Source organism: Lissotriton vulgaris, chromosome 10 (genome assembly GCF_964263255.1).
Source record: "Lissotriton vulgaris chromosome 10, aLisVul1.2, whole genome shotgun sequence".
Classification (NCBI taxonomy): domain Eukaryota; kingdom Metazoa; phylum Chordata; class Amphibia; order Caudata; family Salamandridae; genus Lissotriton; species Lissotriton vulgaris.
The window spans coordinates 747,174,477-747,201,260 of record NC_141698.1 but is presented as its reverse complement, the minus strand read 5'-3'; the positions used below and the strand labels follow the sequence as shown (position 1 = coordinate 747,201,260).

The following is a 26,784-nucleotide window of genomic DNA, read 5'->3' as shown; positions in this document are numbered from 1 at the left end:
CACTCTGCCCTCACCACTCTGCCCTCACCACTCTGCCCTCACCACTCTGCCCTCACCACTCTGCCCTCACCACTCTGCCCTCACCACTCTGCCCTCACCACTCTGCCCTCACCACTCTGCCCTCACCACTCTGCCCTCACCACTCTGCCCTCACCACTCTGCCCTCACCACTCTGCACTCACCACTCTGCACTCACCACTCTGCACTCACCACTCTGCACTCACCACTCTGCACTCACCACTCACCACTCACCACTCACCACTCACCACTCTGCACCACTCACCACTCTGCACCACTCACCACTCTGCACCACTCACCACTCTGCACCACTCACCACTCTGCACCACTCACCACTCTGCACCACTCACCACTCTGCACCACTCACCACTCTGCACCACTCACCACTCTGCACCACTCACCACTCTGCACCACTCACCACTCTGCACCACTCACCACTCTGCACCACTCACCACTCTGCACCACTCACCACTCTGCACCACTCACCACTCTGCACCACTCACCACTCTGCACCACTCACCACTCTGCACCACTCACCACTCTGCACCACTCACCACTCTGCACCACTCACCACTCTGCACCACTCACCACTCTGCACCACTCACCACTCTGCACCACTCACCACTCACCACTCTGCACTCACCACTCTGCACTCACCACTCTGCACTCACCACTCTGCACCACTCACCACTCTGCACCCCTCTGCACTCACCCCTCTGCACTCACCACTCTGCACTCACCACTCTGCACCACTCACCACTCACCACTCTGCACTCACCACTCACCACTCTGCACTCACCACTCTGCACTCACCACTCTGCACTCACCACTCTGCACTCACCACTCTGCACTCACCACTCTGCACTCACCACTCTGCACTCTGCACTCTGCACCACTCTGCACTCTGCACCACTCTGCACTCTGCACCACTCTGCACTCTGCACCACTCTGCACCACTCACCACTCTGCCCTCACCACTCTGCCCTCACCACTCTGCCCTCACCACTCTGCCCTCACCACTCTGCCCTCACCACTCTGCCCTCACCACTCTGCCCTCACCACTCTGCCCTCACCACTCTGCACTCACCACTCTGCACTCTGCACTCACCACTCTGCAATCACCACTCTGCACTCTGCACTCTGCACCACTCTGCACTCTGCACCACTCTGCACTCTGCACCACTCTGCACTCTGCACCACTCTGCACTCTGCACCACTCTGCTCTCACCACTCTGCACTCACCACTCTGCACTCACCACTCTGCACTCACCACTCTGCACTCACCACTCTGCACTCACCACTCACCACTCTGCACTCACCACTCTGCACTCACCACTCTGCACTCACCATTCTGCACCACTCACCACTCTGCACCACTCACCACTCTGCACCACTCACCACTCTGCACCACTCACCACTCTGCACCACTCACCACTCTGCACTCACCACTCTGCACCACTCACTACTCTGCACCACTCACTACTCTGCACCACTCACTACTCTGCACCACTCACTACTCTGCACCACTCACCACTCTGCACTCACCACTCTGCACTCACCACTCTGCACTCACCACTCTGCACTCACCACTCTGCACTCTGCACTCTGCACTCTGCACTCACCACTCTGCACTCACCACTCTGCACTCACCACTCTGCACTCACCACTCTGCACTCACCACTCTGCACTCACCACTCTGCACCACTCACCACTCTGCACCACTCACCACTCTGCACCACTCACCACTCTGCACCACTCACCACTCTGCACCACTCACCACTCTGCCCTCACCACTCTGCCCTCACCACTCTGCCCTCACCACTCTGCCCTCACCACTCTGCCCTCACCACTCTGCCCTCACCACTCTGCCCTCACCACTCTGCCCTCACCACTCACCACTCTGCACCACTCACCACTCTGCACCACTCACCACTCTGCCCTCACCACTCTGCCCTCACCACTCTGCCCTCACCACTCTGCCCTCACCACTCTGCCCTCACCACTCTGCCCTCACCACTCTGCACCACTCACCACTCTGCACCACTCTGCACCACTCTGCACCACTCTGCACCACTCTGCACCACTCTGCACCACTCTGCACCACTCTGCACCACTCTGCACCACTCTGCACCACTCTGCACCACTCTGCACCACTCTGCACCACTCTGCACCACTCTGCACCACTCTGCACCACTCTGCACCACTCTGCACTCTGCACTCACCACTCTGCACTCACCACTCTGCACTCACCACTCTGCACTCACCACTCTGCACTCACCACTCTGCACTCACCACTCTGCACTCACCACTCTGCACTCACCACTCTGCACTCACCACTCTGCACTCACCACTCTGCACTCACCACTCTGCACCACTCACCACTCTGCACCACTCACCACTCTGCACTCACCACTCTGCACTCACCACTCTGCACCACTCACTACTCTGCACCACTCACTACTCTGCACCACTCACTACTCTGCACCACTCACCACTCTGCACTCACCACTCTGCACTCACCACTCTGCACTCACCACTCTGCCCTCACCACTCTGCCCTCACCACTCTGCCCTCACCACTCTGCCCTCACCACTCTGCCCTCACCACTCTGCCCTCACCACTCTGCCCTCACCACTCTGCCCTCACCACTCTGCCCTCACCACTCTGCACCACTCACCACTCTGCACCACTCACCACTCTGCACCACTCTGCACTCACCACTCTGCACCACTCACCACTCTGCACCACTCACCACTCTGCACCACTCACCACTCTGCACCACTCACCAATCTGCACCACTCACCACTCTGCACTCACCACTCTGCACTCACCACTCTGCACTCACCACTCTGCACTCACCACTCTGCACTCACCACTCTGCACTCACCACTCTGCACTCACCACTCTGCACTCACCACTCTGCACTCACCACTCTGCACTCACCACTCTGCACTCACCACTCTGCACTCACCACTCTGCACTCACCACTCTGCACCACTCACCACTCTGCCCTCACCACTCTGCCCTCACCACTCTGCCCTCACCACTCTGCCCTCACCACTCTGCCCTCACCACTCTGCCCTCACCACTCTGCCCTCACCACTCTGCCCTCACCACTCTGCCCTCACCACTCTGCCCTCACCACTCTGCCCTCACCACTCTGCCCTCACCACTCTGCCCTCACCACTCTGCACTCACCACTCTGCACTCACCACTCTGCACTCACCACTCTGCACTCACCACTCTGCACTCACCACTCACCACTCACCACTCACCACTCACCACTCTGCACTCACCACTCTGCACCACTCACCACTCCCCACTCACCACTCACCACTCACCACTCTGCACTCTGCACTCACCACTCACCACTCTGCACTCACCACTCTGCCCTCACCACTCTGCCCTCACCACTCTGCCCTCACCACTCTGCCCTCACCACTCTGCCCTCACCACTCTGCCCTCACCACTCTGCCCTCACCACTCTGCACTCACCACTCTGCACTCACCACTCTGCACTCACCACTCTGCACTCACCACTCTGCACTCACCACTCTGCACTCACCACTCTGCACTCACCACTCTGCACTCACCACTCTGCACTCACCACTCTGCACTCACCACTCTGCACTCACCACTCTGCACTCACCATTCTGCACCACTCACCACTCTGCACCACTCACCACTCTGCACCACTCACCACTCTGCACCACTCACCACTCTGCACCACTCACCACTCTGCACCACTCACCACTCTGCACCACTCACCACTCTGCACCACTCACCACTCTGCACCACTCACCACTCTGCACCACTCACCACTCTGCACCACTCACCACTCTGCACCACTCACCACTCTGCACCACTCACCACTCTGCACCACTCACCACTCTGCACCACTCACCACTCTGCACCACTCACCACTCTGCACCACTCACCACTCTGCACCACTCACCACTCTGCACCACTCACCACTCTGCACTCACCACTCTGCACTCACCACTCTGCACTCACCACTCTGCCCTCACCACTCTGCCCTCACCACTCTGCCCTCACCACTCTGCCCTCACCACTCTGCCCTCACCACTCTGCCCTCACCACTCTGCCCTCACCACTCTGCACCACTCACCACTCTGCACCACTCACCACTCTGCACCACTCACCACTCTGCACCACTCACCACTCTGCACCACTCACCACTCTGCACCACTCACCACTCTGCACCACTCACCACTCTGCACCACTCACCACTCTGCACCACTCACCACTCTGCACCACTCACCACTCACCACTCTGCACTCACCACTCTGCACTCACCACTCTGCACTCACCACTCTGCACTCACCACTCTGCACCACTCTGCACCACTCTGCACCACTCACCACTCTGCACCACTCACCACTCTGCACCACTCACCTTTCTGCACCACTCACCACTCTGCACCACTCACCACTCTGCACTCACCACCACTCTGCACTCACCACCACTCTGCACTCACCACCACTCTGCACTCACCACCACTCTGCACTCACCACCACTCTGCACTCACCACCACTCTGCACTCACCACCACTCTGCACTCACCACTCTGCACTCACCACTCTGCACTCACCACTCTGCACTCACCACCACTCTGCACTCACCACCACTCTGCACTCACCACTCTGCCCTCACCACTCTGCCCTCACCACTCTGCCCTCACCACTCTGCCCTCACCACTCTGCCCTCACCACTCTGCACTCACCACTCTGCACTCACCACTCTGCACCACTCTGCACCACTCTGCACCACTCACCACTCTGCACCACTCACCACTCTGCACCACTCACCACTCTGCACCACTCACCACTCTGCACCACTCACCACTCTGCACCACTCACCACTCTGCACCACTCACCACTCTGCACCACTCACCACTCTGCACCACTCACCACCACTCTGCACTCACCACCACTCTGCACTCACCACCACTCTGCACTCACCACCACTCTGCACTCACCACCACTCTGCACTCACCACCACTCTGCACTCACCACCACTCTGCACTCACCACCACTCTGCACTCACCACTCTGCACTCACCACTCTGCACTCACCACTCTGCACTCACCACTCTGCACTCACCACCACTCTGCACTCACCACCACTCTGCACTCACCACTCTGCACCCCTCACCACTCTGCCCTCACCACTCTGCCCTCACCACTCTGCACTCACCACTCTGCACTCACCACTCTGCACTCACCACTCTGCACTCTGCACCACTCACCACTCTGCACTCACCACTCTGCACTCACCACTCTGCACTCACCACTCTGCACTCACCACTCTGCACTCACCACTCTGCACTCACCACTCTGCACTCACCACTCTGCACTCACCACTCTGCACTCACCACTCTGCACTCACCACTCTGCCCTCACCACTCTGCCCTCACCACTCTGCCCTCACCACTCTGCCCTCACCACTCTGCCCTCACCACTCTGCCCTCACCACTCTGCCCTCACCACTCTGCCCTCACCACTCTGCCCTCACCACTCTGCACTCACCACCACTCTGCACTCACCACTCTGCACTCTGCACTCACCACTCTGCACCCCTCACCACTCTGCCCTCACCACTCTGCCCTCACCACTCTGCCCTCACCACTCTGCCCTCACCACTCTGCCCTCACCACTCTGCCCTCACCACTCTGCCCTCACCACTCTGCCCTCACCACTCTGCCCTCACCACTCTGCCCTCACCACTCTGCACTCACCACTCTGCACTCACTACTCTGCACTCTGCACCACTCACCACTCACCACTCTGCACTCACCACCACTCACCACTCTGCACTCACCACTCTGCACTCACTACTCTGCACTCTGCACCACTCACCACTCACCACTCTGCACTCACCACTCTGCACTCACTACTCTGCACTCTGCACCACTCACCACTCACCACTCTGCACTCACCACTCTGCACTCACCACTCTGCACTCACCACTCTGCACTCACCACTCTGCACTCACCACTCTGCACTCACCACTCTGCACTCACCACTCTGCACTCACCACTCTGCACTCACCACTCTGCACTCACCACTCTGCACTCACCACTCTGCACTCACCACTCTGCACTCACCACTCTGCACTCACCACTCTGCACTCACCACTCTGCACTCACCACTCTGCACTCACCACTCTGCACCACTCACCACTCTGCACCACTCACCACTCTGCACCACTCACCACTCTGCACTCACCACTCACCACTCACCACTCTGCACTCACCACTCTGCACTCACTACTCTGCCCTCACCACTCTGCACTCACCACTCTGCACCACTCACCACTCTGCACCACTCTGCACTCTGCACTCACCACTCTGCACTCACCACTCTGCCCTCACCACTCTGCCCTCACCACTCTGCCCTCACCACTCTGCCCTCACCACTCTGCCCTCACCACTCTGCCCTCACCACTCTGCCCTCACCACTCTGCCCTCACCACTCTGCCCTCACCACTCTGCACCACTCACCACTCTGCACCACTCACCACTCTGCACCACTCACCACTCTGCACCACTCACCACTCTGCACCACTCACCACCACTCTGCACTCACCACCACTCTGCACTCACCACCACTCTGCACTCACCACCACTCTGCACTCACCACTCTGCACTCTGCACTCACCACTCTGCACTCTGCACTCACCACTCTGCACCCCTCACCACTCTGCCCTCACCACTCTGCCCTCACCACTCTGCCCTCACCACTCTGCCCTCACCACTCTGCACTCACCACCACTCTGCACTCACCACTCTGCACTCTGCACTCACCACTCTGCACCCCTCACCACTCTGCCCTCACCACTCTGCCCTCACCACTCTGCCCTCACCACTCTGCCCTCACCACTCTGCCCTCACCACTCTGCACTCACCACTCTGCCCTCACCACTCTGCCCTCACCACTCTGCACTCACCACCACTCTGCACTCACCACTCTGCACTCACTACTCTGCACTCTGCACCACTCACCACTCACCACTCTGCACCACTCACCACTCTGCACTCACCACCACTCTGCACTCACCACCACTCTGCACTCACCACCACTCTGCACTCACCACTCTGCACTCACCACTCTGCACTCGCCACTCTGCACTCACCACCACTCTGCACCCCTCACCACTCTGCACCCCTCACCACTCTGCCCTCACCACTCTGCCCTCACCACTCTGCCCTCACCACTCTGCCCTCACCACTCTGCCCTCACCACTCTGCCCTCACCACTCTGCCCTCACCACTCTGCCCTCACCACTCTGCCCTCACCACTCTGCCCTCACCACTCTGTCCTCACCACTCTGCCCTCACCACTCTGCACTCACCACTCTGCACTCACCACTCTGCACTCACTACTCTGCACTCTGCACCACTCACCACTCACCACTCTGTACTCACCACCACTCACCACTCTGCACTCACCACTCTGCACTCACTACTCTGCACTCTGCACCACTCACCACTCACCACTCTGCACTCACCACCACTCACCACTCTGCACTCACCACTCTGCACTCACTACTCTGCACTCTGCACCACTCACCACTCACCACTCTGCACTCACCACTCTGCACTCACTACTCTGCACTCTGCACCACTCACCACTCACCACTCTGCACTCACCACTCTGCACTCACCACTCTGCACTCACCACTCTGCACTCACCACTCTGCACTCACCACTCTGCACTCACCACTCTGCACTCACCACTCTGCACTCACCACTCTGCACTCACCACTCTGCACTCACCACTCTGCACTCACCACTCTGCACTCACCACTCTGCACTCACCACTCTGCACTCACCACTCTGCACTCACCACTCTGCACTCACCACTCTGCACTCACCACTCTGCACTCACCACTCTGCACCACTCACCACTCTGCACCACTCACCACTCTGCACCACTCACCACTCTGCACCACTCACCACTCTGCACCACTCACCACTCTGCACCACTCACCACTCTGCCCTCACCACTCTGCCCTCACCACTCTGCCCTCACCACTCTGCCCTCACCACTCTGCCCTCACCACTCTGCCCTCACCACTCTGCCCTCACCACTCTGCCCTCACCACTCTGCCCTCACCACTCTGCCCTCACCACTCTGCCCTCACCACTCTGCCCTCACCACTCTGCACCACTCACCACTCTGCACCACTCACCACTCTGCACCACTCACCACTCTGCACCACTCTGCACCACTCACCACTCTGCACCACTCACCACTCTGCACTCACCACTCTGCACCACTCACCACTCTGCACCACTCACCACTCTGCACCACTCACCACTCTGCACCACTCACCACTCTGCACCACTCACCACTCTGCACCACTCACCACTCTGCACTCACCACCACTCTGCACTCACCACCACTCTGCACTCACCACCACTCTGCACTCACCACCACTCTGCACTCACCACCACTCTGCACTCACCACTCTGCACTCACCACTCTGCACTCACCACCACTCTGCACTCACCACCACTCTGCACTCTGCACTCACCACTCTGCACCCCTCACCACTCTGCCCTCACCACTCTGCCCTCACCACTCTGCCCTCACCACTCTGCACTCACCACTCTGCCCTCACCACTCTGCCCTCACCACTCTGCACTCACCACTCTGCACTCACTACTCTGCACCACTCACCACTCACCACTCTGCACTCACCACCACTCACCACTCACCACTCACCACTCACCACTCTGCACTCACCACTCTGCACTCACCACTCTGCACTCACCACTCACCACTCACCACTCACCACTCTGCACTCACCACTCTGCACTCACCACTCTGCACCACTCACCACTCTGCCCTCACCACTCTGCCCTCACCACTCTGCCCTCACCACTCTGCCCTCACCACTCTGCCCTCACCACTCTGCCCTCACCACTCTGCCCTCACCACTCTGCCCTCACCACTCTGCCCTCACCACTCTGCACTCACCACTCTGCACTCACCACTCTGCCCTCACCACTCTGCCCTCACCACTCTGCCCTCACCACTCTGCCCTCACCACTCTGCCCTCACCACTCTGCCCTCACCACTCTGCCCTCACCACTCTGCCCTCACCACTCTGCCCTCACCACTCTGCCCTCACCACTCTGCACTCACCACTCTGCACTCACCACTCTGCACTCACCACTCTGCACTCACCACTCTGCACTCACCACTCTGCACTCACCACTCTGCACTCACCACTCTGCACTCACCACTCTGCACTCACCACTCTGCACTCACCACTCTGCACTCACCACTCTGCACTCACCACTCTGCACTCACCACTCTGCACTCACCACTCTGCACTCACCACTCTGCACTCACCACTCTGCACTCACCACTCTGCACTCACCACTCTGCACTCACCACTCTGCACTCACCACTCTGCACTCACCACTCTGCACTCACCACTCTGCACTCACCACTCTGCACTCACCACTCTGCACTCACCACTCTGCACTCTGCACTCTGCACTCTGCACTCACCACTCTGCACCACTCACCACTCTGCACCACTCACCACTCTGCACCACTCACCACTCTGCACCACTCACCACTCTGCACCACTCACCACTCTGCACCACTCACCACTCTGCACCACTCACCACTCTGCACCACTCACCACTCTGCACCACTCACCACTCTGCACCACTCACCACTCTGCACCACTCACCACTCTGCACCACTCACCACTCTGCACCACTCACCACTCTGCACTCACCACTCTGCACTCACCACTCTGCACTCACCACTCTGCACTCACCACTCTGCACTCACCACTCTGCACTCACCACTCTGCACTCACCACTCTGCACTCACCACTCTGCACTCACCACTCTGCACTCACCACTCTGCACTCACCACTCTGCACTCACCACTCTGCACTCACCACTCTGCACTCACCACTCTGCACTCACCACTCTGCACTCACCACTCTGCACTCACCACTCTGCACTCTGCACTCTGCACTCTGCACTCTGCACTCTGCACTCTGCACTCTGCACTCTGCACTCACCACTCTGCACTCTGCACTCACCACTCTGCACTCTGCACTCACCACTCTGCACCACTCACCACTCTGCACCACTCACCACTCTGCACCACTCACCACTCTGCACCACTCACCACTCTGCACCACTCACCACTCTGCACCACTCACCACTCTGCACCACTCACCACTCTGCACCACTCACCACTCTGCACCACTCACCACTCTGCACCACTCACCACTCTGCACCACTCACCACTCTGCACCACTCACCACTCTGCACCACTCACCACTCTGCACCACTCACCACTCTGCACCACTCACCACTCTGCACCACTCACCACTCTGCACCACTCACCACTCTGCACCACTCACCACTCTGCACCACTCACCACTCTGCACCACTCAGCACCACTCACCACTCTGCACCACTCACCACTCTGCACCACTCACCACTCTGCACCACTCACCACTCTGCACCACTCACCACTCTGCACCACTCACCACTCTGCACCACTCACCACTCCGCACCACTCACCACTCTGCACTCACCACTCTGCACTCTGCACTCACCACTCTGCACCACTAACCACTCTGCACCACTCACCACTCTGCACCACTCACCACTCTGCACCACTCACCACTCTGCACCACTCACCACTCTGCACCACTCACCACTCTGCACCACTCACCACTCTGCACCACTCACCACTCTGCACCACTCACCACTCTGCACCACTCACCACTCTGCACCACTCACCACTCTGCACCACTCACCACTCTGCACCACTCACCACTCTGCACCACTCACCACTCCGCACCACTCACCACTCTGCACTCACTACTCTGCACCACTCACCACTCACCACTCTGCACTCACCACCACTCTGCACTCACCACCACTCTGCACTCACCACTCTGCACTCACCACTCTGCACTCGCCACTCTGCACTCGCCACTCTGCACTCACCACCACTCTGCACTCACCACTCTGCACCCCTCACCACTCTGCCCTCACCACTCTGCCCTCACCACTCTGCCCTCACCACTCTGCCCTCACCACTCTGCCCTCACCACTCTGCACTCACCACTCTGCACTCACCACTCTGCACTCACTACTCTGCACTCTGCACCACTCACCACTCACCACTCTGCACTCACCACCACTCACCACTCTGCACTCACCACTCTGCACTCACTACTCTGCACTCTGCACCACTCACCACTCTGCACTCACCACTCTGCACTCACTACTCTGCACTCTGCACCACTCACCACTCTGCACTCACCACTCTGCACTCACCACTCTGCACTCACCACTCTGCACTCACCACTCTGCACTCACCACTCTGCACTCACCACTCTGCACTCACCACTCTGCACTCACCACTCTGCACTCACCACTCTGCACTCACCACTCTGCACTCACCACTCTGCACTCACCACTCTGCACTCACCACTCTGCACCACTCACCACTCTGCACCACTCACCACTCTGCACCACTCACCACTCTGCACCACTCACCACTCTGCACCACTCACCACTCTGCACCACTCACCACTCTGCACCACTCACCACTCTGCACCACTCACCACTCTGCACCACTCACCACTCTGCCCTCACCACTCTGCCCTCACCACTCTGCCCTCACCACTCTGCCCTCACCACTCTGCCCTCACCACTCTGCCCTCACCACTCTGCCCTCACCACTCTGCCCTCACCACTCTGCCCTCACCACTCTGCCCTCACCACTCTGCCCTCACCACTCTGCCCTCACCACTCTGCACCACTCACCACTCTGCACCACTCACCACTCTGCACCACTCACCACTCTGCACCACTCACCACTCTGCACCACTCACCACTCTGCACCACTCACCACTCTGCACCACTCACCACTCTGCACCACTCACCACTCTGCACCACTCACCACTCTGCACCACTCTGCACCACTCACCACTCTGCACCACTCACCACTCTGCACCACTCACCACTCTGCACTCACCACTCACCACTCTGCACCACTCACCACTCTGCACCACTCACCACTCTGCACCACTCACCACTCTGCACCACTCACCACTCTGCACCACTCACCACTCTGCACTCACCACCACTCTGCACTCACCACCACTCTGCACTCACCACCACTCTGCACTCACCACCACTCTGCACTCACCACCACTCTGCACTCACCACCACTCTGCACTCACCACCACTCTGCACTCACCACCACTCTGCACTCACCACCACTCTGCACTCACCACTCTGCACTCACCACTCTGCACTCACCACCACTCTGCACTCTGCACTCACCACTCTGCACTCTGCACTCACCACTCTGCACCCCTCACCACTCTGCCCTCACCACTCTGCCCTCACCACTCTGCACTCACCACTCTGCCCTCACCACTCTGCCCTCACCACTCTGCACTCACCACTCTGCACTCACCACTCTGCACTCACCACTCTGCACTCACCACTCTGCACTCTGCACCCCTCACCACTCTGCACCACTCACCACTCTGCACCACTCACCACTCTGCACCACTCACCACTCTGCACCACTCACCACTCTGCACCACTCACCACGCACCACTCACCACTCTGCACCACTCACCACTCTGCACCACTCACCACTCTGCACCACTCACCACTCTGCACCACTCACCACTCTGCACCACTCACCACTCTGCACCACTCACCACTCTGCACCACTCACCACTCTGCACCACTCTGCACCACTCTGCACCACTCTGCACTCACCACTCTGCACCACTCACTACTCTGCACCACTCACTACTCTGCACCACTCACTACTCTGCACCACTCACTACTCTGCACCACTCACTACTCTGCACCACTCACTACTCTGCACCACTCACTACTCTGCACCACTCACTACTCTGCACCACTCACTACTCTGCACCACTCACTACTCTGCACCACTCACTACTCTGCACCACTCACTACTCTGCACCACTCACTACTCTGCACTCACCACTCTGCACTCACCACTCTGCACTCACCACTCTGCACTCACCACTCTGCACTCACCACTCTGCACTCACCACTCTGCACTCACCACTCTGCACTCACCACTCTGCACTCACCACTCTGCACTCTGCACTCACCACTCTGCACTCTGCACTCTGCACTCACCACTCTGCACTCTGCACTCTGCACTCACCACTCTGCACTCACCACTCTGCACTCACCACTCTGCACTCACCACTCTGCACTCACCACTCTGCACTCACCACTCTGCACTCACCACTCTGCACTCACCACTCTGCACTCACCACTCTGCACTCACCACTCTGCACTCACCACTCTGCACTCTGCACTCACCACTCACCACTCTGCACTCACCACTCTGCACTCTGCACTCACCACTCTGCACTCACCACTCTGCACTCACCACTCTGCACTCACCACTCTGCACTCACCACTCTGCACTCACCACTCTGCACTCACCACTCTGCACTCTGCACTCTGCACTCACCACTCTGCACTCTGCACTCACCACTCACCACTCTGCACTCACCACTCTGCACTCACCACTCTGCACTCACCACTCACCACTCTGCACTCACCACTCTGCACTCACCACTCTGCACCACTCACCACTCTGCACCACTCACCACTCTGCACCACTCACCACTCTGCACCACTCACCACTCTGCACCACTCACCACTCACCACTCTGCACCACTCACCACTCTGCACCACTCACCACTCTGCACCACTCACCACTCTGCACCACTCTGCACCACTCACTACTCTGCACCACTCACTACTCTGCACCACTCACTACTCTGCACCACTCACTACTCTGCACCACTCACTACTCTGCACCACTCACTACTCTGCACCACTCACTACTCTGCACCACTCACTACTCTGCACCACTCACTACTCTGCACCACTCACTACTCTGCACCACTCACTACTCTGCGCTCACCACTCTGCACTCACCACTCTGCACTCACCACTCTGCACTCACCACTCTGCACTCACCACTCTGCACTCACCACTCTGCACTCTGCACTCACCACTCTGCACTCTGCACTCACCACTCTGCACTCTGCACTCACCACTCTGCACTCACCACTCTGCACTCACCACTCTGCACTCACCACTCTGCACTCTGCACTCACCACTCACCACTCTGCACTCACCACTCTGCACTCACCACTCTGCACTCACCACTCTGCACTCACCACTCTGCACTCACCACTCTGCACTCACCACTCTGCACTCACCACTCTGCACTCACCACTCTGCACTCTGCACTCACCACTCTGCACTCTGCACTCTGCACTCTGCACTCACCACTCACCACTCACCACTCTGCACTCACCACTCTGCACTCACCACTCACCACTCACCACTCACCACTCACCACTCTGCACTCACCACTCTGCACTCACCACTCTGCACTCACCACTCTGCACTCACCACTCTGCACTCACCACTCTGCACTCACCACTCTGCACTCACCACTCTGCACTCACCACTCTGCACTCACCACTCACCACCAGGTAGAGATAATACTAGCACCCTAGCCCGCTCACTGCCTTTTGTATCTGAAACCTGCAGGGACTTTTGTACAGGCTGCATGCAAAGCTTGACATACATACATCTTGGAGCACCTTGGAAGTGTTGCAGCAGAAAGAGCAGTCGTTTTAATTTAAGTAGACTTAGGTCATTTAATATTTTGAAAATGGTTGTACGTCCTGAAGTAGAAGCAAAGATGCTTTTCATTTGCATCAGTTAATGTAGTAGATTCTGCCTGTGCAATGTACCAGCGTATTTGTGATTGGGTTATTTGCTGTTGTGGGTCTCCAATCACGCTCCTACATAGTTTCTGAAAAAGCTTTCTTAGTATCGCGGCCGCCCCGGAAGTCAGGCACGGTCGCCTGTGACGGGGGCGGAGCCACGTTCACACCGGAAGAGGAGGCAGGCGGAGTCGTAGCGTCTCGCGGCCCGGGGCTCCTGTGAGCGGTGTAGAGCCCCGGGGCCGCGCCAGCAGGAGGTTGGGCGCCACGTGCTGAGGTAAGGTAAGTTCCAAAAGGCTGGAGCACGATTGGTGCACTTGTGTGTGTGTATGCTCGTGTGTGTGTGTGTATGTATGTGTGCGACGGTGACGGCGGGGGAGGGGGGGGGCCTCGGTGCACTTGTGTGTGTGCGCGCGTGTGTGTATGAGTCAGGGGTGGTGTCTCTGTATGTATGTATGTGCGTGCGTGCATGGGCGCTTGTGTGTGTGTGTATGCGCATGCGTGTGTGGTGCTTGCGCTTCCCAGGAGACAGCGCCTGGCCCCAGCGCGCGTTCCAGTTACAAATCGCCTGGAAGGATGCGCGTGGCCGGGACTGTCTCCTGGGAAGCATAGTCCCTGACAAAAGATCTCCGGCGGAGACGCGCTTCCGCGCGTTGACGCCGAGACCTAAAAACGCGTGTATGAGGGTCTTTTATTGGGAGACACCCACTTACCTACCAGCAGACCTTGGTTTACGCAGGACAAGTGATCCTTTCCCCTTTGTGATTATGAATAACTAAATGGAGTCTGAAAGGATCCGATCTCTCTCTCCCCCCTAAAATTGATTATACAAACACAAACATCAGACAGACACTGATAGAGACATGTAGAAGCAGAAATGACACCAACAGATGTGTGGAAGAAGGTCACAATAATTGTTTCCCTTTTGTGAAAAAACAGAAATCCAGCAGACAAATTTAAGATTACTCTTAAACAAATATGCATACATAAGGGGAAAACAAAAATCCCACTGAACATATTCACTCAGGTTTTGTGGAAGATGTAAATACATGGACCTCCCAGCATGAGGCCTTAGTACCGCAGAAAAACTCAAAGCTTCAAGGTCCCATGAAGAAACTAAATCTAATATAAAGAAAACCCCAAACACTGCATAGGGTAATATAACAATTGAAAAGTTCCTCTGGGAAAGAATTTGTATATTCACTTGTTTATTATCTGCCTTCTATTAAATGCTTTTTTATTGGTACTCAATATGCGGACCCTTCTTCAGTTCTCACCATATATGTGTATGCCAGTGAAGTTCTTAGTTTTATTCTACTAAGCCGAGTGTCCCCTTTCTGGTAAATAAAAAATGTACTGCATGATAATTTTTTTTCATTTATGAAGTAACAGATAACGCTGATAAAATTAAAGATGGTATTTTTAATTATATCTTGTAACTTATGTCTTTTGTTTTTAAGTGCTCTAATACGTCCTGGTCGTTTTGATATGCAAGTTACAGTTCCCAGACCAGATGTGAAAGGTCGAACAGAGATTTTGCAATGGTACCTGAATAAAATAAAGTGTGATGAGAGTAAGTGGATTTTTCTAGAGAATGGAACTGTTATCATGTTTGTATTGTCATATCAATTTTTACTGGAGATGGCAAAATATCTTGGGGAGAGAAGTCCTTTTTCCTGAGGTTTATGGGCAAACTGCATGCCACTAGTCCTGCTCTTACGACTACTGAATCAGCTTTTTATCATCTCCTGAAGTAGATACAATACAACGATTCTCACTAAATTGGGTATTACTTAGGTCAGAATCTCATATGTTGGTAGCTTTATTTGAGACTTGCAAGTCTGTAATTTAGGCATAAATGTGTGTTTTTCTTAAGCATGAAGTGTTTTCTTTACTCTTCTCTCTAACTCTAACCAGGCAAAGCAAACAAAAGGTACGATTACATGCCTTAGAAGTGGCTGAAGAGTAACCTTTGAGACCAGCTGACATACATTCTTCTCTCTCCCTCCAACATTCTCTCTCTCTGCTCTCTCTCTCTGTCCTGTCTCCTTACCTGCCCCTTCCAAAAATTGTTACCATTGTTTAATATGGTTTGCCACTGGTGAAATAATTGCTGTGCAGTATGAAGCTATCGTTCTTTTTTTCAACACAGCTGTTGATCCAGAAATAATAGCTCGAGGTACAGTGGGCTTCTCTGGAGCCGAACTCGAAAATCTGGTGAATCAGTCTGCATTAAAAGCAGCTGTTGATGGGAAGGAGATGGTCACCATGAAGGAGTTAGAATTTGCTAAAGACAAGATTCTCATGGGTATAGTTATATATTTTCTCTCTAAAATACTTTGTATGTCAAACCTAACAAAATTATTTGTTCAAAAACATGTTTTGCTTGTTTCTTTTACATAAAAAGATACCCCCAAAAAAATATTTGTGGATTTGTATGTGCATGTATATTGTTTGAACAGCATGGGCTCTAAAACTAGTATGAACCAGACTGGTGTTGAGGGTGCTTTAAAGATCTGGTGAATCACAGCTTCATGTGACTTTCATCCAAATTATGAGCTCCTGTCGTTTAGGAAAGATCTGAAAAGTGGGTGCCAGGTAGATAGTGCTTAGCGCCAGGACACCCTTAGTGAGCAGCTGGCTTTATAAGCCTGTATAACCTTTGAGAATCTCCATACAGGTCACAGCCTTCATAAGAAGATCCACTCTTTGTACATTTAGTTGCAAGCTAGTTCTGTTTTCCTTAATCTGCAGATTTGTTTTTCAAATGTTTTTAATTGGAAACAGCGTTCATATAGGCGATGTTTGAATGAAATTAAACTGAACATTGCTAAAGCTTAAAAATCATAACTGTTTACTTAAGTAAAATAAATACTTTAAAAAATCAGTTTGATTCCTAGGATGTGCCCAAATTGATTGGGAGTAGAGAGTTTGACACTTTTGGGGGTGTACAATAGTAGGAGTGTTGGACAGGCCACATGAAGGGCCGCTCTCCCCCGGCCCAACCAGGCCCGAGCCCGGTCACGCAAGTACCACACACCACCATTGCACGTCCTCCGTCCCCCCAGGGACCCCTGCCCTCGAGCATGTCGACCTCGTGGGTCCGATCCACTGCCGGCCCACGCGCCCATCCTGGGGCGCCATCTTGGACACTCCACCACGAGGCCGCCTGGCCCCCGATCGACCTCAACCCTGGGCCTGGCCCGGCCTCAGACACCCCGGCACCACCATCCACCCAGGAGGTGAGCGGGCTACTTGGCAAGTCAATGGGAGAAGGAGGTGTCGATGGCTCTCCCCCGCCAAGTGCCGCTCGCCCATCGCCTCCCCGGGCGCTGGCTCCACCCCCCTGCTGGGTGTCTGGACTCCCTCATCCCGGACCTCCCGACCTCCAAGTGCGAGGGTCCGGACATCAAAGCACACCAGCCCTATAACTGGGGCAGCTCCAGAGCAGGAAGGCAGTTGTATCTTGGAGTCGAGAGACGCAAAGAGGAACTCATCCTAGACGGACTACTGGCGCTGCCGTAGCTCTGTCTTGTGCACCATCGTCCTGCCTGCCGGCGCTGCCGCAACCTTCGCAACCTTCATATCCTTCATCGTCGTCGGGACCTGCTGGCGTGGCCGCGGACCGTTTGTAACAGTCATCTTCACCGGGACCTGCTGGCTCCGCCGCGGACCGTCGTTTCCTTCGTCCATCTCGGGACCTGCTGGCTCCGCCGCGGCCCGATCATCTAGAACGCCGAGCTCGAGGATTGAGAGCTATATCCATCTTTTGGTAACAAGACTGTCCCGCTACCCCTTTTTCCAAACCAGAGACCAGAATCGAGGGGACCCCTGAGTCCAGACCTCCTTGTATCATTTCATCGTAACTTAAAGAATTGCCTATAAAGTCTCGTTGAACTTTAACCTTGTGTGGTGTCCGTCTGTGGGGGGGAAGTTACTTGTCTGTACGATCGCTGGAGACGGCTCTCTCCGGAGACCTCTCCCCTTATTCTCGGCCGACCCTCCCGGTCCGTCTAACAAGGAGGTAAAGGAAATAGATTTTGGAAAATAAACAATCAGAAAAGGTGGCTAGGAGAATATTTTCCTTTTCCGGACATCAGTGGGCAGTTATGCGTTAATCATGCCTCGAGTCTAAAACAACTTGTTTGTCATCTGGAGTTCTATAAATCAATTAAAATATCATACTTATTGGAGGGTGTCTTTATCAGCAACCAATGTTTTCTGCCTATGAATTATACTTGAATTCGCATCTGGACAGTCTTTGACACATTTGCATGTAGACTTCCTTTCTTGCTCTCTATGCTGATTATTGCCGGTTCATCTCTGGCCTCATCAACAAACCGTTACTATCTTGTTTGGTGTTCCTCTAAGAAGTAACCATATGTAAATTATGTTTATAGCTTTGTATTGGATGGAGGCTATTGTCCTGCTAGGGTTCCCGTTCTAGAGGAAGTGTAAATGCAACATTTGCCTCCTTTCCTATAGATTACCAGATAATGGGTTGGGGAGGAGTAGAGACAGGGTTCCCATTTGTAATAGGAAGAGGGTCTCATTGTGGATGGACTGCTGATTACTTGTTCTTCCTGAATCCTGCAGATTTGGGAGATTGGGTGGTGTGAAGGGCGGGATTGTGGTTCCTGTGCTCATGTGAGGACATTTTTGGGCATTTCCTTTAATTTTGTGTGTCTGATTACAGTTTCAAGATGACGCCGGATGCAGGATCTGACATTCCTTTGTGCATATGCTGTGGGTGCATCAGACTAGAAACAGCCCAGGGTTACCTTCCTTGAGAACCATTACTTTTACACAAATTCTCTAAAACAGACTGTTATCCTTCATCCCACCCTGATCACCAGATAGAAAGGGGAGAGCATCTTGAGTAGGAGCATTTCAAGTACAAACATATGAAGTATAACCTTCCTGTTTTGCTGTTTCCTTCCATCAGTGTTGTGGGAAAATAAAGTGATATTTATTCAACTTAATACAGTTGCCTGGTAAACTCACAATGCCTGGTGCAAGGAGATTGTGTAAAATTCACATCATGCTGCAGAACTACAACTACTTTTTAGTTCTTAACTATGTTGAAAGACCTCTTTTTGATTTGGTCCCGTCCCTTGCTTACTGTTCGAACTGTGGGTCTGTAGTTGGCTGAAGCAGTTGCCTTAGTCCAAATAGGGACCCTCGCTTCTAGTCAGGGAAAGGAGGGACACCTTCTTTGATAACCCCTGCTCACCCCCTCGTAGCTTGGCACTAGCAGCCAGGCTTATCTTCAAGGCAATGTGTAAAGTATTTGCCATCACACACCCAGTGATACAGTGATAACACCACAAATGGACACCACACTGATGTATGAAAATAGCGGTATCTTTATCAAGAAGAAAAATACGGTAAGACCAAATGATAAGAAACCAACATATGTGTATTCGTAATATTTTACTTTGCCGGTTATAAGTTCAACAAACACTTGTAGGTTCTTGCGGTACTAATGAGCAGTTCACGATGTTCAAATGCAGTCCTAATGCAATGCTATGCAGTTCGTAAAGCAATTCGTGTTGTCAGACTAATGCAGATTGTAATGCAAGACTAATGCAATCTTCAGTGCAAGTAATCAGGCAGTTCGTAATGCAAGAATAATGCGATCCCTATGCACGTAATCGGGCATTTAGTAATGCGAGAATAGTTCAATCCTCAATGCACGTAATCAAGCAGTTCGTAATGCAAGAATAACTCACTCCTCAATGCACGTATTCAGGCAGTTCTTAATGCAAGTATAATGCACTCCTTAATGCAAATAATAAAGCAGTTCGTAATGCGAGAATAATTAAATCCTCAATGCACGTAATAAGGAAGTTCGTAATGCAGGAATAATACAAGGACAATCGAAGTGATTAGCGCGGGCACCACTAGGCCCCAACCACAGAAAACAGTCCTGAACCTCCGAGGGCAGCCCCGGTACTGCCGGGCAGGTCCAGGCTGTTCGAGGACTCAGCGCGTCTAACGTGATGCAACAGGGAGAGAGATGGGAGCACTCTGGTACTCCTCCTGCGCCTTCTCAGGCCACACACGCTTGCAGCTCCCGACCGGAGTCCAGGCCTTACCTGGGGGATGCGCTGTCTCTCTCTCTCTCTCTCTCTCTCTCTCTCTCCCTCTCCCTCTCCCTCTCCCTCTCCCTCTCCCTCTCCCTCTCCCTCTCCCTCTCCCTCTCCCTCTCCCTCTCCCTCTCCCTCTCCCTCTCCCTCTCCCTCTCCCTCTCCCTCTCCCTCTCCCTCTCCCTCTCCCTCTCCTCTCCCCCCCGCTCGTTGGATGTCCTGCTTGGTGCTCCTGATGACGACGCAGCTCCGAATGCAAGGCGACGCTGTAGCCGGACGGGTTACGGCGCTGCCTTCTCCGTTGCTGACTATCTTGGGCAGATTCCTCTTGCGAACAAAGATCACGATTACCTCACGTCATCCTTAGCTTTTATGAAATCCTTCAGCACGTTGCGGCCTGGGCCAGTGGCGATTATCTTGATCCGCAGCCTCCGTTACGATGCTGGCTCAAGCCACAAACCGCTACACAGCAGCGTGGGCGATGATTCACACTGCGAGGGCACTGCAGTCGCGGGTCACTTTCCTACTAGCACCACGGATCCCACGGTAGTCTCAGGCTGCACACTCACAAATCGTCGCTGAGACTCGGTTGGGCTTCGAGTCACACAGTCCCGGGGCAATGCTTACGAAGGTCTCAGGCTTCAAAAAGCACACACACACACAGTGTCGCGGAGACACACTTGGAAACTTTGATGTTCCTGAGTTTCCACAATAGGGAGCCAGCACTCCTCGGGCTCTTGGAGACATGTTACTTCAGGACACAGCACTCAGCAAAGTCCTTTCAAGCTGGGGGACTCAGCACACAGCAAAGTACCTTGCCCCTCCTTAGTTAAATCAGCAAACTTCAAGCCAGCACCTGAACACACAGCAAGGGTCAGTCCTTTCCATCAGTCTCCTCAGCTGTTCTTCCTTGGCAGAGGTTCCTCTTGACTACGAAGTAGTCAGTGACACCTTCTTCCTTTGATAGTGGGGATCTAGTTTCTCAATCACTCAGCAGGAGGTGGATCCATTGTTTTATGGCAGCAACCCAGTCTTCTTCACCTCCAGGGGCTACTCCTCCCCCCTACACTCCAGATGCAGGCCATCCTGTTGGTGTCTCACATACTCCTCCCCTGGGTCAAGACATTTCCCAGATCCTATCACATTCAAATCCAACCAGTCATGCCACAGCCAGGCAGAGACACACAGAATTGTTAAAACAAAAAAAAGCCACTTCTAGAAGCGTGGTTTCTAAACACACAATTCCAAAACCAGTTTCATAAAAAGATGTGTTATCAGATTGTGAGTTCAGGCACACTAAACTGCACATCTCCATCTTAAGCCTATGGGAAGATGGGCTGGAAACCTATTACAGAGCCTTCCCCATTCTGCCCTATGGGCATGATGGCCTTGCAACAGTGAAGAACGAAATGGAGAGTATTTCACTTTCAGGACATGGTACACACGTCAGTACATGTCCTACCTTTCACAGCCACTGCACCCTGCCAGGGGGGTAACTTGGGTGTTCGAGGCATGTGGGCTGCTGAATTCATATCTGTGCATAGATCGCCGCCTAGTGTTGGGTCCGGATGATTGCACATTGTTGTCCTGGAAGAGTCTTCGAAGTATTACGAGATAGGTGGCTCCTCCCCTGGACTACAGTGCGCATGGGCATCGCCTCCATCCCCAGATTGTTTTTTTCCGCCATTGGGTTCGGATATGTTTCGGTTCCCTCTGTCGGAATCGATAGTTGTTTAACTTTTCTAACTTGAGACCAAAAGGTCTTTAGGCTTGGCGTCGGTATCGTTTTCGTTCGGGTTTTCTCTGTTTCTCAGCTCCGAACTCTTGCTGCCCCTCCGCGTGCTGTCGGCGCGGACGGGCCTACTCGACGCTCCAGACTACTGACCATGGAACGAACTCCGTTCAAGAGGTGCCCGGTGTGCACCTCTAAGTATTCACACCTCGATGTGCACCCTGTGTGCAACAAATGTTTGTCACCGGACCATGATGAGGCCAGGTGTATGGCCTGCTCAAAGTTCCGGTGTAAGAAGACTCTCAAGCTTCGTCGGGCCGCAAGACTCCAGGCCCAGTTATCGGCACCCCCGGTGCCCCCGCCAGACAACATCTTCGAATCATTTGTTGAAGACGACGATGCCCTACAGGTTTCGGACTCTAGCCCTGCGTCGGAGGGGGATGACTACGACGCGGGAGACGAGGAGTTTGATGAAGCCGGCGACGAGGTAGGGATAGCTCGGAGGAAGAGCATCCCCAAACTGACTCAGGGGTCGACCCCCTTCATACGGCCCAGGTCGAGGGATCGCCTTCGGGCCTTACCCTAGACCTCGTTACTCGTCCAGCAGCCCCGCCTCCGGGCCCGGCCACGGACTTTTCTGATGCGCCACTCCCGTTAAAGAAAACGAAAGTGAAGCCATCGGGATTCACACCTCCGGTTTCGAAACCGAAAGTGAAAGCTGCACTGGTGGGACAGAAGGCTCTGGAGGCATCGCTTTCAAAGAAAATCAAAATGGCCGACTTGAAGAGCCGCGCCAAGATGGCCGACCCGAGGGCCTCGGGGTCGACGCCGAAGGCGAAGTCGCCCGACGCGGCCGCGTCGGCGCCGAAGATGGTCGAGGTCGATGACCCGAAGAAAGCTTCGAAGAAGCGTCAAGGCGATTCCAAAGCTCTGGCTTCGCCGGCTCCGGCCGCCGGGGACAAGGAACGTGATGTGTCTGCTCCGAAGACGGTGCCTCTCGCCGACCCGGCTCCCGACTCGGGGAAATCGCTCGAGCCGGTCAAGCCCTCTCCAGCCTTAACGAAAAAGGCCGCGGAGTCCCTGCAACGGATTCGGAAGGACGCTGTGGTTCCCGAACCGGAGGATGTGGTGCCGAAGCACACAGCGAAGCCGACAAAGGCGCAGACGCCTATCCGCTTCACCCTGCCACCGAAGTCGACGCCGAAGGCTTTCGCTCCGAGGCATGGGGCAGGCGTGCCCTCGAAGGAGGTGTCGACGCCCAAAGCGTCATTGGTGGTGTCGAAGCCTCGGCTCCAGCCACTTGCAGAGGAAGAGCGTCGAGAGGTCATCATTGACGCCAATACCGGGAAACTGTCTCTCCTCAAGAGGAAAATCACCACGGAGCCGGTGTTGGAACATTTTCGTATTCCTCTCAAAAACAAGAAGGACTCTGCGGGTACTTCGGCCCCTATAGAGCCTGCATCTCCAAAAGCCTTAGAACATTCACCAAAGCGTTCCAACGCAGGGGATGGTGACGACGAGGAGGTCGAGTACACCTATCCGGCCTACTCGGATCCGGAGGAGGAACATGAACCTTGGTCTGCCGGAGGCGACCCGGAGGACCCGCAGTCGGGTCAGGAACCGCAGCTCTTTGCGGCAAAGACCTCACCAACGGAGGACTCGGCAGCCTTCAACGCTTTGATTGAGAGAGCTGCAGCTAACCATGATGTCGAGCTACATTCAGATCCTGTGGATGTGGATTTTTTGTTTGACACTTTCTCAGTGGCTGAAAAGTCAGTCAAGACATTGCCAATGCTCAAGGGAGTGCTAAAGCACGCGACGGAGGTCTTCAAGGAGCCCACTCGGGCGCGTGTCATCAATCCTCGCATTGACAAAAAATATAAGGCAGCGCCCTCGGATCCGACATACATCAAGGGACACTTGCCACTGGACTCTTTGGTTGTATCCAACGCACGCAAGAGGGCGAACTCACAGACCACTGGTGACGCTCCTCCCCCAGACAAAGAGTCAAAAATATTTGAGGCCTCAGGGAAACGGATTGCTGCGCAGGCAGCTAATATTTGGCGAATCTCAAACACGCAGGCCCTACTTGCACGCTACGATAGGGCTCATTACGACACCCTAGAAACACTGCTGCAGCACTTGCCTGACCAGTACAAGGAGGCAGGGGAAATGTTAATTCAGGAGGGAAAGCTGATCACAAACGCTTCCATCAAATGTGCGCTGGATGTGGCTGATACAGCCTCCAGGGCAATCAACACTAGTGTGTTGCTGAGAAGACATGCATGGCTTAGGATATCAGGTTTCAAACCGGATATACAGACAACCATCCTGAACCAAACAGTTAATCCTGACCACCTGTTCGGCCCCGAGGTGGATGCGACACTTGAAAAGATGAAAAAAGACACAGACACTGCTAAGTCTATGGGGGCCCTCCAGTCTCAGCAGTTTCGGGGTGGTTCCTTTCGCCGCTCCAATACCAGAGGCACCTCAAGGGGTCAGGCATCGCAATCCACACAGTATTATAAGAGCAATACCCAAACCTCATGCACCAACAAGGGTAGAGGTGGCTACAGAGGCAACAACATCAAAGGCAGGGGACGTGGAAACAACAGCTCCAGGTCCACCACCGCCAACAAGCAGTGACGTCTTGTCACTGCCCCCCGACCACGCAACACCGGTCGGGGGGAGACTCCAGCAGTTCCTGCCCGCGTGGAAATCCATCACCACGGACAGGTGGGTCAAGTCTCTTATCCAGTACGGTTACTGTCTGGAACTTACTTCCACTCCACCAAACATACCTCCAAGAAGCCGTCCTATGTCCGGCGAGCACTTGCACTTGTTGCAGCAGGAAGTTCAAGTCATGCTGCAAAAAGGGGCAATAGAGCTCGTCCCACTGCAAGAAAGGGGAACAGGGGTTTACTCCCTGTATTTTCTAATCCCCAAAAAGGACGGATCCCTCAGGCCCATCCTGGACCTCAGGCCCCTCAACTGGTATATTCTCTCGGAGCACATCCATATGCTCACGTTACAGCAGGTACTCCCTCTGCTTCAGCAGGGGGACTTCCCGGCTACGTTGGATCTAAAGGATGCATACTTTCATATCCCCCTGCATCCTGCCCACAGGAAGTATCTCAGATTCACGATTCAAGACCAGCACTACCAGTTCAGGGTTCTGCCGTTCGGGGTCACCACAGCGCCAAGAGTCTTTACAAAGTGCCTAGCGACTGTGGCGGCGCATCTACGACGCCAAAACGTCCACGTCTATCCTTATCTGGACGACTGGCTCATTCAGGCAAAAACAGAACAGCAGTGCGCCGACCACGTGTCCCGCACCATTCATCTCCTGCACGATCTGGGATTCTCTCTGAACTACCCAAAATCCCCTCTCCAGCCCGCCCATATACGGCAGTATCTGGGCGCGACGATAGACACTCTGGCAGCCACTGCGCAGCCAAATTCAGTGAGAATCGCCAGTATCCAAACGCTGATCCAACGATTCAGACCTCAACACTCGCTTCCAGCGAAGGTGTTCATGCAGTTGATAGGCATGATGGCCTCCTGCATCTCCATTGTCCCGCACGCGAGACTACATATGCGTCCGCTTCAGGAGACACCACCAGCTCCGGAATGGAACCTCAATGTGGTTCTTACTAGGCTGATGGGTCCTCCCTTTGAGCCACTGCACTCTTGTGAGCTTCAGTTTCTGACTTGGAAGGTGGCTTTCTTAGTAGCAATTACATCGCAACGGAGGGTTAGCGAATTGCAGGCGCTCACCATCCAAGAACCTTTCTTCCAAGTACACGCTAACAGGGTGGTGCTCCGCACTAACCCCAAATTTTTACCCAAGGTTGTATCTCAATTCCATATGAACCAAACAATTGAGTTGCCAGTGTTCTTTCAGAACCCAGAGTCGCTGGCGGAGCGGATGCTCCACACCCTTGATGTTAAAAGAGCCTTAATGTACTACATTGACAGGACCAAAGATTTTCGTAAGACCAAGCAACTTTTCGTTGCATTTGCCTCACACCACAAGGGAAACGCTATCTCCAAAGCTGGGATCGCTAGGTGGATTGTAAAATGCATTCAGATCTGTTACGCTAAGGCCAAGCGCACTCT

General features: G+C 54.7%; 1 protein-coding gene across 1 annotated transcript in view; it reads left to right on the top strand.

The window, feature by feature from the left end:
- The window catches only part of YME1L1 (YME1 like 1 ATPase), a 465,708-nt gene that overhangs the window by 278,213 nt on the left and 160,711 nt on the right, over window positions 1-26,784 (top strand). Inside the window, exons 13-14 of the mRNA XM_086941610.1 lie at window positions 16,305-16,417; window positions 16,997-17,152. Coding sequence (XP_086797736.1) covers window positions 16,305-16,417; window positions 16,997-17,152 — 269 coding nt within the window. The remainder of the gene's footprint in view (window positions 1-16,304; window positions 16,418-16,996; window positions 17,153-26,784) is intronic.